The following is an 18,289-nucleotide window of genomic DNA, read 5'->3' as shown; positions in this document are numbered from 1 at the left end:
ACTTAATAAAGAACAGGCATGCCCAGAAGAAACATATAATGTTGAAAGTATCTTGGGCCCAACAATAGAAGAGGTACAGGATGCAGTCCAAAAGGCTAAAATTAACAAAGCACCCAGAGAAGATAACATCCCAGCAGAACTCAAAGGCAGGTGGCGAGAAACTGATCCAAAAATTACATCACCTTATATGGGAAAGAGAAGAATTGCCAAATGACTGGAAAACAGTGGTAATCATCCACAAGAAGGGAGATAAACTAATGTGGGGAAACTACAGTGGGCTTGCCCTACTTAGTACAACATATAAGATTTCATCATGACTAGAAGGAATAGTTGGTGAATATCAAAGTGGGTTCCGTGCAGGGAGGTGGACTGTTGACCATATTTCCACCTTCAGACAGATCTTGGACAAGTGCTACGAATATAATGTACCATCTCTTTATTGATTTCAGCAGGGCATATGATAGTGTGGATAAGATGGGAAGCTTGTAAGGCTGACGAAGATCATGCTGGAAGGAAGGAAGTTTAAGGTGCAAGGGAATCTCTCTGAGGGTTGAGACAGGGGGACCCTTTGTCACCTGTACTTTTTAACTTGGTTTTGGAGAGGGTTATGAGGAAAGTATCAGCCACCTCCAATGGGATCATATATAACAGATTCTACCAGCACTTAGCCTATGCAGATGATGTAGTGATGACTTCCAGAAACCCACATATTCTGAGGACAGCTTTTGAAGAGTTTGAGAAAGAAGCAGAAAGGGTTGGGTTGAAAGTAAATGAAAATAAAACGAGGTTTATGATTACAAGTAGGAAGGAGAGACAAAGTACCCAACAGATCTGGCAAACAGCGAAGCATAGTTTCAATAGATCAGAACCCTTCAAATATCTGGGAGCTATGATTCAACATGACAGTAGTAACACCCCAGAAATTCAGTCTCACCTTAATGCTGGTAATAGATACTACTTTTCCCTGCAGAAACACTCTCAATCAAAGCTGCTCTCTAGAAGAACAAAATTAGTGTTATGTAAAACAGTGGTACAACCTATTGTGACTTATGCTAGTGAAACATGGGTTAATAAAAAGAAAGAAAGATATTAAGGAAAATCTTTGGCCGAGTGAAAAATAAGGACAAACCAAGAGCTGAAGGAACTGAATGGAGAACCAGATATAGTGGGAATGATAAAGAGCTCAAGACTTAGATGGGCAGGCCACATGATACGAATGGAGGAAAACAGAAAGGCAACCAGAAGGGGGTGAGTGGACAACATAGAGGATGACCTACGACAGCTTAGGGTGAGACGATGGAGAAAAATCGTTGAGGAGGCCAAGGTTCTACAAGGACCATAGTGCCATGGAGTAAGTTGTTTATTCATTAATATGACATAAAATATTAACAATATCATATACTGTTTGCATGACTGCAATGTACATGTTCCATGTGTTCGAATAAAATTTTAATGTTTTTAGTGGCCTTTTTGATTACATGAAAAACATTTTTTATTGCAAACAGTTTCTGAGATATGGAGAAATGGACTTTAACTTTGGTTTTTTTTAAATGCAATAGATATGTTGGGATTTTTTTTTATTGGTACCAGGATAAAGACCGTCTGTGTTGAAAACTGGATTCAACTTACAGCACTTCTCTAGGAATGCAACCTACCATTAATCCAACATTACTTATATTCAGGGATGTCATGTTATATATACTGGAAACCAGTGGTGGCTCATGACTCTGATGTAGGGGGTGCTGCTTCTTAAAGTTACAGTAAATTGCCTTGGTTATAAGACATGTAGACAGTAATAATAATAAGCAAGTTAAGAATACTACATAACTTTAACTGGCACACTTACCATTAACAGACTTGGGTAATCTTGAAATTTTATTTAAAAATAAAATCCATTCTTCGGTTTTTATTTGTTGAAAATAGATAACTTTTTCATTCAAGTTTGGTGCCCTGTTCAAATTGGCACTACTTGCTCCGCAGTTTCTTTGCAGCGTATTGGCAACCTGCCAACTAGGCATTGACTGAACTGCTGGGACCAAAATGTGGAGCTGTGTAGCGCACAGTTCCGCCTACAGTTATACTTCAAAGTTGAAAACGATTTTGTGTTTTTATTTGTTTATTATTGGAAATAGAGGATGAGTATACTATATGTGGGACCTGTTAATAAAAATATTCATTGTTCTTCACAAAATTTGACATAACTCCATTGATTTTATATTTAAAAAGCTGGGGGTGCTGCAGTTCCACAGTGCCTACTAATGAGCCACCCCTGCTGAAAACTGTGTGAGGAAGTAATATGTGTTATTGTGAAATTTTTGTGGTAACATCATTTTCAAGCTAGTTCCATAGTTCAGCCACAATAGGCTGCAAGAAAAGAAATTCAATGAAGAATATTTATCTGAGAGATTTAGATTTTAAATTGGCTAGTTACTCAAAGAAGTACATACAAACACCATCACTGTGAATAGCGGAGAATATTGCTACTACAAGTATAGCAATGGAGCACAGTCCGACGAAATGTGTTTTCTTTTTCCATTAAAATTTTTTTTTGCTTCCAAGGTGCTGCTCATATAATTCCTTAAAGATTAAGGCAAGATTGAAATTGTACAACAGATTTGTCATGTATGCTCGTATACTTCATAAGACTCTGGGACAACAAATTGCTGTCTGCCCGTTTTTACCTACAGGATCATAAAAATCCAGATAATGAGCCAAGCCTCCATGCCCATAAGTTTATCAATAAACTGAAAGAGAGAGAGTGTGTGTGTATGTAGAACGCTTCCGTATGATACTCTCCAGCAATTAAAATGAAAAAATCAAAAATCTTACATTACAGTAAAAAATTGCAAAACTATTTTCCTTCCTGAAGCTGACAATGCTTTTTGACCATATGTCGTGATCACAGGAACGAAAATTACCAAATAGGGGTTATTTATCTTTGTGCATGCATGTAAAAGCCCACGTATTAGCCATATGGCACAAGGAAGCCTGAGGCTTATGCTGCACCAGCCAAAAGAATGATGATGATATTCAGCTCAGGACCCTGTGTTAACAGAATTCTCATGTAATTTAATTTAATTTTAATTTTGTTTCTGCAATTAATAGTCTGGTATAATTACGTTGGACACTTAAGTATTTTGGCCTCGTTAAATAAAAAAAAGTATGTTTTTCTTTAATGGTATGAAAGGCTAATTCTGAGGCTGCGTGTTGATTATTCAGAGGAAAACGCGTAGAACCTTGGTACGACAAGTTGCAACCACCGCAAGAAATGTTGTATACCAGGTCATTTATTTGTGTTGCAAATGAGGAAAGGACTGAGCGATTTTTCAGTATAGTGTGTAGTTTCTCTGTTGGCCTGGCCACAATTTTAAAGTCGGTATCTTTAAAGAATCTGTTAAGCTGTTTGTGCCACTGTTCAACATATGGGACAGAAATAAATTATTTTTTAATATTACGATTGTTGGTTGATGTAGTATTTTGTATTCTATCCCTAGCTTGTACCCTCAACTGGGTTCTACGTATTATATTGAGGTAAACTTCTCTTATTTTTTTTTCCCTTCTCTCGCTTTATCAATACTTTTAACATTAAACTGTACACATTCATCCCTTTGAATAAACAACTACTTGTTTAATCAATATTATCTATTTAATGTTATAGATCTTTAATATGTTCAGAGTATACAATTGGTTCCTTTAATTCTGGTCACCAATCACCCTTGATTCAAATAGCATACAAAATTCAGTAAATCTTTGACACAGACTGACTCTGAGAGTTGTTAAATTTGTTTTAATGGTCTAGTGGCAGAGATAATTGTGCACAAGTATCGTATACCTTTTATAAATCAATGAACACTAATAATTTTTTTCTCTCCTCTTATGTTAAATATTGAAACAAAATTATTTTAGTTTATTCAACATGCAACAGCCACAAATAACAAACTTATGGGTTTGAGCCTATGCACGATTCATTGTGGTTGTCTGGCTGAAAAATCCAGCTGCTCTTCATTCAATATATATGTGTCATGATGAATTTGTAAACTCTCCCAGCCTTAGTCACCTAGGAAATAAATAAAAGAAATATTTATATATATGGTTAGTTGAACCATATAGGACTTTCAGTAATGCCACCCATTGCTTCTCAGGATGATTACAGAATACCATGATATTTCTTGACTAGGTTTACCACACCTGTTACTCATTGTCCCATTATTGGATTTTTTTATTCATTTTATTCCCATTGTATATCAACAGTAACAGAAGCTTGGTTTTCAGTCTCCAGCTGCACTCCTAACAATTCTCTTATGTATCACTTAAAATATACTATTTGTCATGTTGTTTTGCTTTTTCTAAAGAAACTAAGGCTATGTGGTATTTGTGTATGATGCCTGTAAATTGAAAGTCACTTTGCCTTGGTGGTAAAACTGCATAACTCTTAAATCAGACATCACGTGAAAAAAAGCCCATAAAAATCCAGGCTCTTTCACATGGTGTGGAAGGATTACACTCATAGCACTTGCCTGCTAAGGCCACTATTTGTTATTCTCACTGTTCATTTTTCTTCAAAGACAGTAAATTTTCCTTATGTTAGCTACATCACTACTTGTGGATATTAACTTCTTCTTGCTTGTTTCTTAGGTTTTCTCTTCCATGGATTACAGTGCTAATATTTTTCTTTAGCAAATTAATCACTTGCCTTTCTCTGTGATCCCAGTACAAGCCTGCACTATGGACATTTCCTCCAGAAATGAAATGAGAACAATGTTTTGGGAACAAACTATCGGTACTGAGGTCTCTAAACTTCTGAACAATAATGCATTGCTTACCTTATGACAATATGCATTTTGGGGAAAGCCCATACCTTTATCAGCAGGACAACACTCCATATCATACTGCTCATGTTGTGATGGACATCTGGTACCATTAAAATATAATTGCCATTTCTCTTACAATCCATATCAACTGCAAAAAATTCAACATTGTAGTTGATATCACTCAAGATCAGAAAAAGCAAAATAAAGAGAGAGTGGCCTTAGTACTTAACCTTGAGGAAATTCCACTTATACTCCTTCCACACTGTGAAGAAGAGTGTTTCAGGACGTGAGAGTCAAAAAAAAAATTGGACTGGCCAGCCCACAGCTCTGACTTTAATCCAGCAGAGAACCTCTAGAATGAATTATCATCTGGTGCATGTGAGGAGAGATTTCCCATTGAACAGCTTAAATGATTGCCACTTTTGGGGCTGAATGGTGAAAAAATATTGGAGGACATTTACAAAAAAGCTGGTGGGAGTATCCACAGAGACTAAAGGTTTAAGTACACATTACTAGTTTTCCCTACAAATAAAAGTTGTTTGGATATTAATGGTAGAGTAGTGTATGTACTGCATTATCTGCACCACAGATCTTAAAATTGTGGCTAACTGGGAAAATTAAAAATATACCTTTTGCTATTTCTGCATAACAAAAATATCTGGGATGTTCAGAAAAAGCAAGCATATCATCTACAGTAAGGGCTGTTCCATATAATAAAGACCTGCTGATACCAGGCTTCCCCCAACCATAGGATAAAGGAAGCAATGCTGAATATTATTATTAGCCATATGATGCAAGGAAGCCTGAGGCTTATGCCACACTAGCAAAAAAAAAAAAATTGAGCTACCCTGAGAGAGAGAAGAATAATGATATCCAGCTTAGGACCCTGGGTGTGCCAAGCCCATAATGTGAGTCCCTATAGCATAGATTAAGCAAGAAGAGTTGAGACTTAGTTTGTGATTTTAACATATCTAAAGACCAAGTAGAACTCTTTGGTTCTAGGTTACAATAATATCAAAAACGTCACAGTGCTTACAAAATATTTTGTTATTGAAGATATTAATGGTCTTCTGAATGAACTAAGCATTGAACACAATGGTAATGAATGACATATATTTATTGATTATCTTTAAAAGCAATTTTACTGGAAATGCATTTCCATAGATTTTTCTCTAATTCATGCTGTTGGCTTGAAAGTTTGTCCAAGATGCTGAGTGAAATAAAGTACCATGTCTGTTGTGTTCGTAAGGTAATTAGATTACTTATATCACTGGTTTACAGGGAGGTTTCACAAAATGTTGTTTTCCATATTTGTGGAACAGTCATGCAACAGAAAAAAAACTTTGTGGGGAAAGAGAGAGAAACAATAAAAAATATGTTTCACTGGTGAACCAAAACAGGTTCTTCTTCCATGTTTGCGTATAAAGCTTGGATTCTTCATTAAAAGAATTTTGTTAAAGCTCTAAATAAAGAGGTAAGTGTTTTCCAATTTAACATGTGCAAGACTGAAAGAAGGCATTTTCAAACAAAGCTACAGGATACTAAACTAGCAGTTTTAATGCAACATTATAAAGGTACATGGGTTTGAAAATTCATTTCCGTCATTCACATCTCTCAGTTTTTACCATCAAAATTTGGGAGATATAAGTGATGAGCAAAGGAACGTTTTCATCAGGACATTTCCACAATGGAAAAGCAGTACCAAGGTTGCTGAGGGAAAGCAAAATGTACTATAAGAAAAAATTTCTGAGTTCGATTAAAATATTTTAAGATAGCATATGTATTATTTCATGATATTTGAAATTGGTCATTAGTTAAGTTATTACTTAAATTTCAGTGGACCAGTTTCCTTAGAATCTGCGACTTTTGCTGTGGAGGTATACCGTATTTCCCCATGTATAAGACATACCGAAATTTGAAAAGAAAATGTATTACATAAAGTTATTGAACTCAAGTTTTATTCATCATAAAATTCATACAACTCCCATTCATTAGCTTGTCCTCATCTGTGTCTGATGACGAATTACTGTCTTCATGTATTGCCTCGTCCTCAGTTCCATCTATGGCATTTGAAATGCCACACTTCTTAAATGAGTTGGTATTAATCCCAGGATCTTTTCACCCAGGTACAAACTTCTCCTATAGTTGGTTTCTTCACTCTTCCTGCTAGTGTCAAATTGTCCCTAGAAGACTTCATCCATTGGTTCCATTCGTCTCTCATGGCAGCTTTGAAGTGTTTATTAACGCTGATGTCAAGCCTTCAGGTATGACGGCAAGTTTTGTTTTTTGCTCTGCAGCAATCTTCTTTGTGTGCCCTGAACTGATCAAGCACCAATAGGGCAGGTTTGCGTAAGAGCCCACCTGATCTCCTGCTCCAAACTTTCTCAAACCAGATCTTCATCCAACCCTTGTCATGAATGTGGTCAATCATTCCTCAAGGAATGTCTTCTTTTGGCATTGTTTTGCGTTTGAAAATCAGCATAGGAGGCAGCTTGGTTCCATAGGCACAACAAGCTAGAACAACTGTATAATGGCTCTTTTCATGTCCACTTGTCTTCACAGTTACAGTTTTCACCCCCTTCTTATCAACAGTTCTGTTACTTGGAACATCAAATTGAATGTTGACTTGGTCCATATTTGCAATCTGTCCCAACTAAAACTGACGTCTCTTCCAACATTGAATGATAAAACAATGAAATTCAAGGACCTTCTGCTCATAGCTTTCAGGCATCTTTTGGGCAAGTCTGGTGCGTGTACGCATGCTTAGTCCATTCCATTTCATGAACCTGAAGCACCAATTGTGTTCTCCTTTGAAATCAGTAACTTCTTTTTCATCAGCAATTCTTCTTGCCTCATGCTGAACCATCTTTGTGGACCTGGAATTCCAATTGCCCTTTGCTCTACAATCCATATCTTCAATTCCCTCTCTAAATCAGGCCATTTTGCTGACTTGCCTCTCATGGTCTTCTTCCCGTAGCCAATCTTGGATTGTTTTCTCAGTTTGAGGAGGACCAAACTTACGTTCAGCAGCACGATTTCCATTCACTTTTAACTTGAATTCAGCACTGTACGAAAATCTTTTCTGGGCAGAATGTGGCAAAACGTAACCCAATATACTGGTAACAAGTGCGAAACAATAAGCGCAAAGACAACAAGCGGGAAATGCAAGTAAAACAATCTGCACCCAGTTTTTAGACCACAAAATTTTCGAAAAAAGGTGCGTCTTATACATGGGGAAATATGGTATTTTTTTTTTCATACCTCCAGAAAATTCAAGAATTAAGCTGAAGTAATGCATATCTTTAGCAGCCTTATTTGTGGCTCATGTACATGCCTAATGGGAGCTCTGACTGGAAGGAATTAAAGGCACCAGCTTTTGAGTTGGGGGGGGGGGACATTTGACTGAAAAATATTTATAAGCAGAACCAGTTTCCTAACTTTGGAAGGAACAATATCCTTACTTCTAGCAATCCCACTTTCCTGTTTATATGATATTTAGCAGTACAAATTAGAATCAGCTATTCATATGTTCATAATATTTTTTACATTAAATATAGTAATGAAGATATATTTACTGATTACAGAAGTAACCTAGAAATGCTATAAAATTTAAAGACTTTTTTTTAAAACAAAATAAAAGTAAAAAATCCATCCCACAACACTCAATGAGATGTATACTGGAATTTTTTTTAACATTGTTTTAAATTTGAAACAAACATACCTTCTTACCTTTCTATTATTTTTTAAAATCAGATTTACAGTATTTCCAAATGGATCTCTTTATATATCATCTGTAAAAAATTCAGACAAGGGTATATATAGATGTGTAGGCACCAGTGCTTCTAGTAAGAATGCACCGCAACAGACATATGCATCTCGTCTTCATATTGCATGTAAGTATGTGTGGATAGCTTTCTTTGAATTTTTATTATATTTTAAGCATTTTAAGAATAACAGCTAGAAGGTAAGACTCACACAAACACAGGAAGATTATTTCTGGCTTCAGGTACTAACCAAGTTTGTTAGTGATTGGTTACTACTGCTCTTGCCTCAAATTTTAAATGAAATGTCAAAAATCAAAACAATAAGTTATGAAAGATAACAATAAATACTTCAAATTTTGTAATCAATAATTGACTACATGGAATAGAAAAAGCTTATTTGTTTCAAAACTCTTAACAGTATTAGCCATGTATTGCAAGGAAGTTACAGTCATTTTCTGCACCAGATAAGAAAATACAAATTATGCACTTCCCTCTTCTGAGATACCTGGTTGTCAAGCTCTGTAGTCCACATGATCATAGTGTTTTCTTATACACTCGCCTATTTGACTTTCAAGAAGCTCAGTCTTTTTTTCAGATTGTCTCCGTACTTGCACACAGCATTCCAAAGGTGGTTTACAATTCCTTATATAGTGGGACTGTGACCTGCCTATCTGCACAAGAGATAGGACATAATGGGCTGTCTTGGTTGCTTATTAACAATGCTCAGAAATCTTCATATCTGCCTATATCATAACTCACATATTCCTTTCTTCCTCTACTGTTGTTAATTCAACCCCACTAAAAGTAAGACCTTGCATTAAGTTATTGTTATTTGGTTTTCAGGAGCATTAGCAACTAAGGCCATATTACTCCGGGGATATGCCTGACCTTTCCGCATCCTCCATATTTGGGGTCACGGGCTCAAACTCCAGTCTAATCAAGAAGCGTGTGCTACACACTGCTGCTACTGGCTATGGAGGTACCAGTTAAATCATTGGTCGACATGGTTTGACGAAGTCTGAACTATTCTTATCAGGTCATCAACATTGGCAAAATTAGAATAGTAAGAAACCAACATGCTCTTAGGCAATTCAAATTAAATTTGTATATTCACTGCATTCAGTTTTGATCATGGATATGATTCCATTCCTAATGAAGTGTTAAGTTGCTGATATCTTTTAAATTGTAAATCATCACAAGAAAAGTTGAATCCACTATCTTAAATGAGGTTTACTTGTCAATTGTTTAAAAATCTGAGGCAATGTCAGAACAGCTGTTTTGAAGTTTACTGGCTCCTCATCAGCTGGCATGTGTTCTCTCTCACCAGATGTATGCCAAACTGTATATAATGAATTTTGTCTAACAGAAAACAAGGTTTTTTTTGAAAGTTTTCAAATGGGGACTTAAAAACATTCGACAAAAAAAGCTGAACACTTAGTTCCCTGCAAAATTATGGTTGAAAGCAAAACTTAATCTGTTTGTTTTCTGTGAAACAAACTACAAATATTGTTATCCAGGATAAGTAGTCTTGGATTTGATATACAGACAGTTTCCACTTTGAGTTCCCGGTTTTTTTCCGAATAAATGTTAAACATTCATAATAGCCTGAACTGGACAGGTACTTGGAACGAATGGAGGGGTGAAATGGGAGCGTGTTTTTTTTTTTTGGCTGATGCTGCATAATCTTGCTTTCTTTCATCATATGCTAATACAAAGGGTACTAGGAAAGTTTTGCAATACAGCTTTTTTTATTTAATTTTTTCAAAGTAATTTCCTCTACATTCAATGCACCTCTCCATCCTCCGAAACCAATCTTTAAACCAGTTCTGCCAAGTTTCACTAGGGAGTAAAGCACACTCGTTGTCCCAAGCCCGTAGAAGGTCCTCATCACTGGAAAACCGCCTCCCTTTTAGCTTCATTTTCACATGCGGGAACAGTGCAAAGTCGCAGGGAGCAAGGTCTGAACTGTAGGGAGGGTGCTCGGGAAGTTTCAGTCCTGTCGTGGTCAAATATTCGGTGCAGGCTTTGGCGCGGTGAGCTGCAGCATTTTCATGATGGAGGTACCAGGTGTCCATTCTTGACTTTGGCCGCAGGTTCTTCATAGATCCAATGACTTTAGGCAGGCATTGTTCAGTATACCACTTAGCTGTGACTGTCTTCTACATGTCCAAAACGACACGTTCCACAATTCCACTCGATTTGAAAAATACAGCTATCATTTTCTTCTTTACAGATCGGGATTTTCTGACAATTACGAGTGTGTCGTCATCATCAAAGACCCAAACTTTGTTTTGAGCCTTGGTCGGCAGATAGTAATAGTACAGCCAAGTCTCGTCACCTGTCACGATGTTGTTCACATACCGAGATTGTCCCTTATCAAACTTTTTTAACATCTCCCGGCATCAAGTCACACGTCGTGTCATCTGCTCTTCAGCCAGTTGATGCGGCACTCAGAGAGAACAAAGTTTCTTCACGTGCAAATGATCTTGCAGAATCGAACGAATTGCTGGTGCATTTAGGCCCAAAGTATCCTCTATCTGTTGGTAGGTCACTCGCCTGTTTTCGTCAAGCGTTTTCCTCCGTAACTGACGTTCGTGGCCTTCCCGGCCTCTCAGAATCCTCCAGAGTGAAATTTCCCCTTTGGAATTCTCTATACCACCTGAATATCGTTGTACGATGTGGACAATCATCATTTAGTGCAAGAGTCATTTCTTCTAAGCACTGGTCTATGGTTAAACCACGCACGAAATTATACCACAAAACTGTCCTCATCTCATTTTGTGACCACGATGCCATCGCAAGCACTTTACACTCTCATTACTAATGAATAACTGAGCCCATCGACTTGGCGCGGCGGCTACTATGCACGTATGAACATGTCTCAACATGGAGCAACAAGCAGCTTCCTGTGATTCATTGTTGCGTCATATTGCAAAACTTTCCTAGTACCCTTTGTAAATACAGCATTTCAAACGACTCGCGTAGCGAGTCGTTTGAAAAAAAAATTTGCTTGATTTTAAAGGCTGTATTTTCATTTCTTTAGATAAATAAACTATTGTTTTGTTGACCTTTATTTAACATTACTATGGTCAAATTTCATTGTTGAGAGCATAACCCATGTTTGTAACATTATGTCATTGTGTAAATTACTGCTTTAAGAGCGCATGCTGGGAACTACTTGTAATTGTGAATCATCCAAACAAGTGGCCAGAGCATTTGAATATAATAAGGTAATCAAATGGTCAATATCAGAAAATCCCATTACAACATATAAAGAGTAGCATGAATGCCACCTGGCAATATGGAATTCTCGGAGATCTACATAATAATTTACTTGTACACGGTACTTTCCAAGTGAAAATAAATACTGGTGCTCAGTACTACCTTCTTTGCAATTAAAATATTGTATATATTTGAAAAACTAGCCTGCTATGCAGATTTGCTTATGTGTAACTTAAATGTGCCCTGGATCTTATTCATCTAACATCCAGGAACGGTGCCCACTGCAGGCAAAGTTGTCAATGACGGTAGATCAACAGGCCTATCTGCAAGAGTATGGATGGTATGCTCGGAAATATTTCTGTGTGCCATTAATTGAGTGATAGTGAGCCGGCCTATTTTCCTGGATGCCATGTGCCCACCAGTGGTTGTCTCCCCATCCCAGCATGTTGAGTGGTTGCATGTCCCTCTTCAGACCATTCCCACTACACTTTCACTATGGTAGCCCAGATGGGGCAGGTATGATGATACCGCTTTTCTAGCACTGAAAATCATTCCCTGTTGAAACACTGCCAAGGCCTTCCCTTCCCCATTACTACATATGCTGCTGTGGGATGCATCCACTCATGGAGATGGGTGCTCATAATGTGTTGGCTCATGAGTGTATTCACTTTTGAAAGGAGGCAGGGATCTACAGCAACCTTCATCCTGATCCAGAGTTGAAATTAAATGTACGAGTAATATCTGTACAGTCAAGTATGTTTCCTGATATTATATTCTACAAAAATTTAATATGCCTAGAAGATATCTAACAGTTAAGAATTAAATGTCATACAAGTTCTTTCAGCAGCAAAGTGAGAGCCAATTGCTATACCCACACATAAGATCAAAACTTGATCTCATCAGTCTCCACTGATTAGACACTAAACATTACAGTGCCATTGCTTTAGAGGAATATTGATCATCACTATCAGTTGAAGACTGCAATTAGACTTTTGGAGCAAATGGATAGGTTAACAGGAAACGTTGTTTTTTTTTGGATGATGCATCATTTGCTAATTAGTATTAATTTGCACCACAGTGGGAAAATATCTACCAAGACCATCCACTTGTCTATTGACCTTTAGGTGTGAGTCCTTGAATTAAACAGTTTTGCAGTTAGGGTTTATCATTTCTCAGGATTCTATTTGAAACTAAAATCAGGTAATTAATGCCTTTTTGTTCATATAATACATGAACAAAACAATTTTTTAGCAATGGCTTGCAGTAGTGATTTTGAAGGTAGTGACAAACTGGAGTCAAAATTTGTTTCATAGCTTGAAGCAAACCAATTAAATTTTTATTTCATCTGTCTTCTATGCATTTTTTATGTAGATTGTCCAATATAAACGTTAACTGCTGGAAGCAATGTAGCATCTCTTCTAGTAAGCCTTTCAATTCCCAAGAAAGAGATTCTTGCACTGCTTCTATTAGAATGAGCAGAAGCCTGAAAAACAAGATGCATGGTATTTCAGAGACTGCTGGGAGCCATTGCGGTACAAGTAAACACATGGGTTGTGTTAGGGTAGCTAAGAATAGAAACAGGTGCAGGTATACTTGCGTGTACACCAATGCTAGGAGTTTAGTAAATGAATTTGAGGTATTGCTCAAAACATCAAAGGCAGATATTGTTGGGATATCAGAGACGTGGTGTCACACAGATATAAGGGATGCAGAACTGCAATTTGGGGAGTACAACGTCTACAGAAAGGATAGGAAGGGGGGAGGGGTTATGCTATTAGTTAAGAAACACATAAAAACCAAGGAAGTGAAGCCAGTCAACATCGCTGAACAGTGCAGTGTTGAGTCAGTTTGGTGTGACATAAGCATTGGGAGATCAAAATTGAGAGTAGGAGTGTGCTATAGGCCTAATGACTCTGATTAGTATAATAAGAAACTGTACAGGGAAATGGAGTGGGCCAGTAAATCAGAGAGTCTTATAATGGGAGATTTTAATTTCCCAGATATTGACTGGAATTTGGGGGCTCGTCACTCACACACTAGCAGGGCTTTTGTGGATTTATTGGATGATTGTTTTCTACATCAGCATGTTCGGGAGGCAATTAGAGGGAGTAATACTCTTGATTTGATTATCAGCAGTGATTCTTCATGCATTAAGAATCTGCAGATAAATGAACCACTAGGTGGCAGTGATCACAGTGTGCTGAAGTGGGATTTACTCAAAGGGGTAAAGGGAAGGGTTATTGCATCCGTAAAGGCGACTACGATGGACTGAGACAGTATTTAAATTCTATACAGTGGGACCAACAGCAAATTCAAAATGGGAAGCATTCAAAGAACTTATCTTGGAAGCTACTAGGCTTTACATACCAACTAAGAAATATTGTTCAAGGTTTAGGCCAAAATGGATGTCAGATGAACTAATGAGGCATATGGCAGAGAAGAAAAATGCATGGGATACTTACAAATTAACACATGACACAAAAGCCTATGATAGATACAAGTTGATATGCAACCAAGTTTCAAAGGAGGTTAGGCAGGCGAAGGCAGATTACGAGAAACCCTTGGCAAGGGATGCAAAGAAAAACAGCAGAGAGTTCTTTACTTATGTAAACTCTAGAAGGAAGGGGATGAATCAGATTGGTCCACTTGATATTGATGGGTCAACTGTTGATGATCCTGCTCAGGTAGCTAACAAACTAAATGAATATTTTGCATCGACATTCACACATGAGGAGTTATTCAGCGAGGGGAATGCCAGAGGTGTATTCAACTCTAGTAGTAAGCTACAGAATCTTGAAATAACTGGGAGTAAAGTGGAAGAGAAACTGTTGAAGATAAACACAAGAAAGGCACCCGGGGTGGATGGGATCTATCCAGTTATATTAAAGGAGGCAGCAAAAGAAGTAAGCAAACCCTTAGCCATAATTATGAGAGCTTCCTTGGACTCAGGGGAGGTACCCATAGACTGGAAATGTGCAAATGTGACCCCAATTCACAAAGGAGGATCAAAGGCTGACACAAGTAATTATAGACCTGTGAGCTTAACTTCTGTTCCAGGAAAATTAATGGAGGCACTGGTTAAAGAAGCACTGCAGGATCATTTAGACAAGACTTCAGTTATAGCTCGGACACAGCATGGTTTTGTTAAGGGGAAGTCTTGCCTGACCAATTTGATTGGATACTATGATGCAGGGAATAGCTTTGATATTATATACTTGGATCTTAGAAAGACTTTTGATACTGTTGTATATGGAAGACTGCTGCGATGGTTGAGTGGGAGAAGATAGAGTGGTAATCAATGGACACTGTTATTAGTGGAGTCCCCCTGGGTCCATTGATGATGGTATATCAGGGTTGTTAATGACACTAATGATGGTACACTGTTGCAACAGGACCTAGAAAAGTTGAGTAGATAGGCTGAGAGATGGCAACTGAAGTTTAACCTTAACAAATGGGAAGCAGTAACCCCAGAATAATATATCAACTGTGTGTGTACTACACTGATAAAAGTAAAAAGTGTGTTAGTTGTCTGATGGCACCAGGATTTTCCCCCATCTCTGCATTGTGTAGCACAGAACTCTCTAAAGGCTCGAGATTTAAAAAGTGTGTGGGGAGTGGATGGATGTGTAGTGTTGTGTACCATTGTTCTTCTGACCATTTAGCCGTTGGGACCCGCACTTGGCCCCGGGGAAGTAGGTCATACCTAGTAGATCCTTTGTACTCTGGCAGGCCCTGCCACCTAGTTTCCAAAGATTTCAGTGTCAGGGGGTTAACACTAGAATATAAAAGGCCAAGAGAGAGGTGGTTTATGTAAGCATGGTTTAAATTTGGACGTTATTAATTGATAAGTTGTGTGGGGTGTACACTGTGAGTTAGACAGAGGTATGGGGATGATAGAGAAGGCAGGCCCAAGCGGAAGAAGAGGGTGGCATTGGGGAGGAGACAAGAACCAATCTCTTCCCCCCAGCCAGGGAGGAGAGTAAAAGAAAACCAGGCTAGAGTGCTCGGTTTGATTGCCATTGTGGCAGAAAAGCTGTTGGTGTGTCTGGAGTCTTTGAGTGGGATCAGGTTCTGGTAGATCTTGCCTGCAGATATCAGCCCGATGAAACTTGGATGAAGGAAGTGAATTTCAGTTCAATTGAACTTCGAAGAGGTTGGCGGTTTAGGCTCCTTAATATTCTTCATCTGGTGAAGTATTTATAATTGTTATGGGTATGAATTAGTATATATCCTTGGTTCTTTGGCAAATTAATAATCTTTGTGATCAAAATAGATCTCAAGTCTTCATAGTCAGGGCAGTCATACATTATATGGAGCCAAGACGTGGCAGCGTGGATCATCTGTGATGCCCAGAGACGTTAATTTTTCTTGTATCGACCCCATGGCCTGTGAGGAGGTACGTTATGTACAGGCCAGAGGAAAACCAGCTTGGGGTTCTTGGGGATGTGAACGTTACTTCAGGGATGAATTTCTTTGTAATTGCTCCCTTAGTGGATGTCATCCATCAGGCCTGCTGCAGATTTGTGAGAAGACTCCTTTTCTCTGTCTTTCAATTGATTGCTGGGTTGATGATGGATCCAGTGGTGGTAGTGGAGATTCCTTTTGACAGATGATACAACTTGCCGCATCTAATGATTTCAAGGTCCAGAGGGAGGACTTGTAGAGCAGGCTCTGGTGATGGTAAGTAGTATTGCTCTTTGAATGGTGGCTAATTTCTTCTGATTTGTGACAGTATTTGCCCGGCGATACCAGACCCCTGTAGCATATGAGATGGCTGGAATAATGACTGCTTTGTAAAACAGGGCTAGGATACGTTGGTTTAGACCCCAGTCCTTGCAGGTGACCCTTGCCACCAGTTTTTTTTTTAATTTCTTATCTTCTCTTGGATATACTGTAGGTATGGGAGGAAGGACAGTTTTGAGTCCAGGATTACACCAAAGTGCTTGATGGTTGTGGCATTGATCTTAATCTGTGGTGGTCTGGTTGAGCTTAGGTTCCCTTTCATGCTGGAGGTTTTCTCAGCCGAGATTGTCAGGTTGTGCTGGGTAGCCCACTCCTGGAGGGGCTAAAGTGCTCAGTTAGCAGAAATTTCAAGCAAGGCTCTTGAACTGGCATACTACACTGACAGTGGTAGAGAATGAAAAGGACGTGGGGTAATCGTGCAGATGGTCTGCAAAAGTAGCTCATAGTGTCTTGTAAATGATATACAGGAATTTTTCTAGCAGGGATAAGGAGGTGATTATCCCCTTGTATAAGGCAATGGTCAGGCCACACCTTGAGTACTGTATACAGGTCTGGAGGCCTCATTTTAAGAAGGATGTAGGAGCTGCTGGAACAAGATTAGTGAATGGAGACTAGGCACTTGCGAAGTGATCTGATTGAGGTGTATAAAGCCTTGAATGGTTTGAGCATGTTCAGTGCTGATGAGATTCTTCCTCTTGTTAAGAATAATCACCTGAGAGGGCATAAATTCAAATTGAGGAAGGACAGTTGTAGAGGATAAATGTGCGGAAGTTTGCCTTTAGCCAGCAGGTGGTTGATTGTTGGAACAAACTTCCATCTCTCATTGGAAGTTGATAGCTTAAATATAGATTCAAGGGGCAGAACTAGGCAAACATTTGGAGCGAGTGGATGGGTGAAATGAGAAGGGAGTTTTTTTTTTGGCTGATGCTATATAAGCTTCCTTTCTTGCATCATGTGCCTTTGCTAATGCTAGTTGTACTTTGCACTATCTGAATAAATATTCAAAAGTAAGTTTGTTATTTTAACAGTAAAGAAATGAAACAAATATATTCTTGTCAAAATTTTGGCTTTTATGGTTTCATTGATATATAAAATATTCATTTCATGTATTATATATACTGAGGAAAAGTGCATACTTGTTTAAGAAATGGTAATTTTATTTATTGAAACTTGCATCAAAAATAACTACACTTTGTGTAAATATACGAAACCTTTTATGAACTATCGCCCTGTGTATGCAGACTAAAAAAATATCCATAGTTGCAGCTGCTAATAAGTAAAGTGAAATTCAGAAGTGGTCCTAGCAAGATAGCATAAAATTTTATTTATATATGTCTTATTGTTACAAGTGTGTGAGAATCATTTTGAGTGATCCCAGATAGTTAAATAGACATTCTAAATTTTATGGGGAAAAAAACAAGACAATCATTGTAGATTTCAAGTATTCAAAATTAATTTATGGAGCTGTTTCATCAGAGAAATTTACAAGAGACAGTCCTGAAAATAGTATTAAAAGCTTGACTTTCATACGTTTCTTTCATCAAAGTGCCATAATAGATATACATTACCTGAATGCTGACAAGTTATTTCAATGAAATAACTGTATTTTTTTTTTTTTTAAATTTTGCTAATTAAAGCCATTACCAGTATTTTAATCAGCAATGCTAAATTTAAAGTAAAATAATTTCTGTTCAACTACAGTAATGTAATCAAATTATTAGATTTAATGAATGAATAAATGTGTTTTTT

The 18,289-nt window shown here is 37.8% G+C and overlaps 1 protein-coding gene across 2 annotated transcripts in view; it reads left to right on the top strand.

The window, feature by feature from the left end:
• LOC150088352 (inactive tyrosine-protein kinase 7-like) overlaps positions 1-18,289 on the top strand; it is a 376,615-nt gene that overhangs the window by 268,152 nt on the left and 90,174 nt on the right. For both annotated transcript variants that reach the window (XM_090369462.1, XM_090369464.1), the window contains exon 5: positions 8,565-8,704. In XM_090369462.1, the coding sequence (XP_090225588.1) occupies positions 8,565-8,704 (140 nt within the window). The remainder of the gene's footprint in view (positions 1-8,564; positions 8,705-18,289) is intronic.

The sequence above is a fragment of the Mastigoproctus giganteus genome, chromosome 3 (genome assembly GCF_048544385.1).
Source record: "Mastigoproctus giganteus isolate SK-2022 chromosome 3, ASM4854438v1, whole genome shotgun sequence".
In the NCBI taxonomy this organism is placed as follows: domain Eukaryota; kingdom Metazoa; phylum Arthropoda; class Arachnida; order Uropygi; family Thelyphonidae; genus Mastigoproctus; species Mastigoproctus giganteus.
Note: the sequence above shows the minus strand (reverse complement) of the source record. Positions and strands in the feature narration are given on the sequence as shown.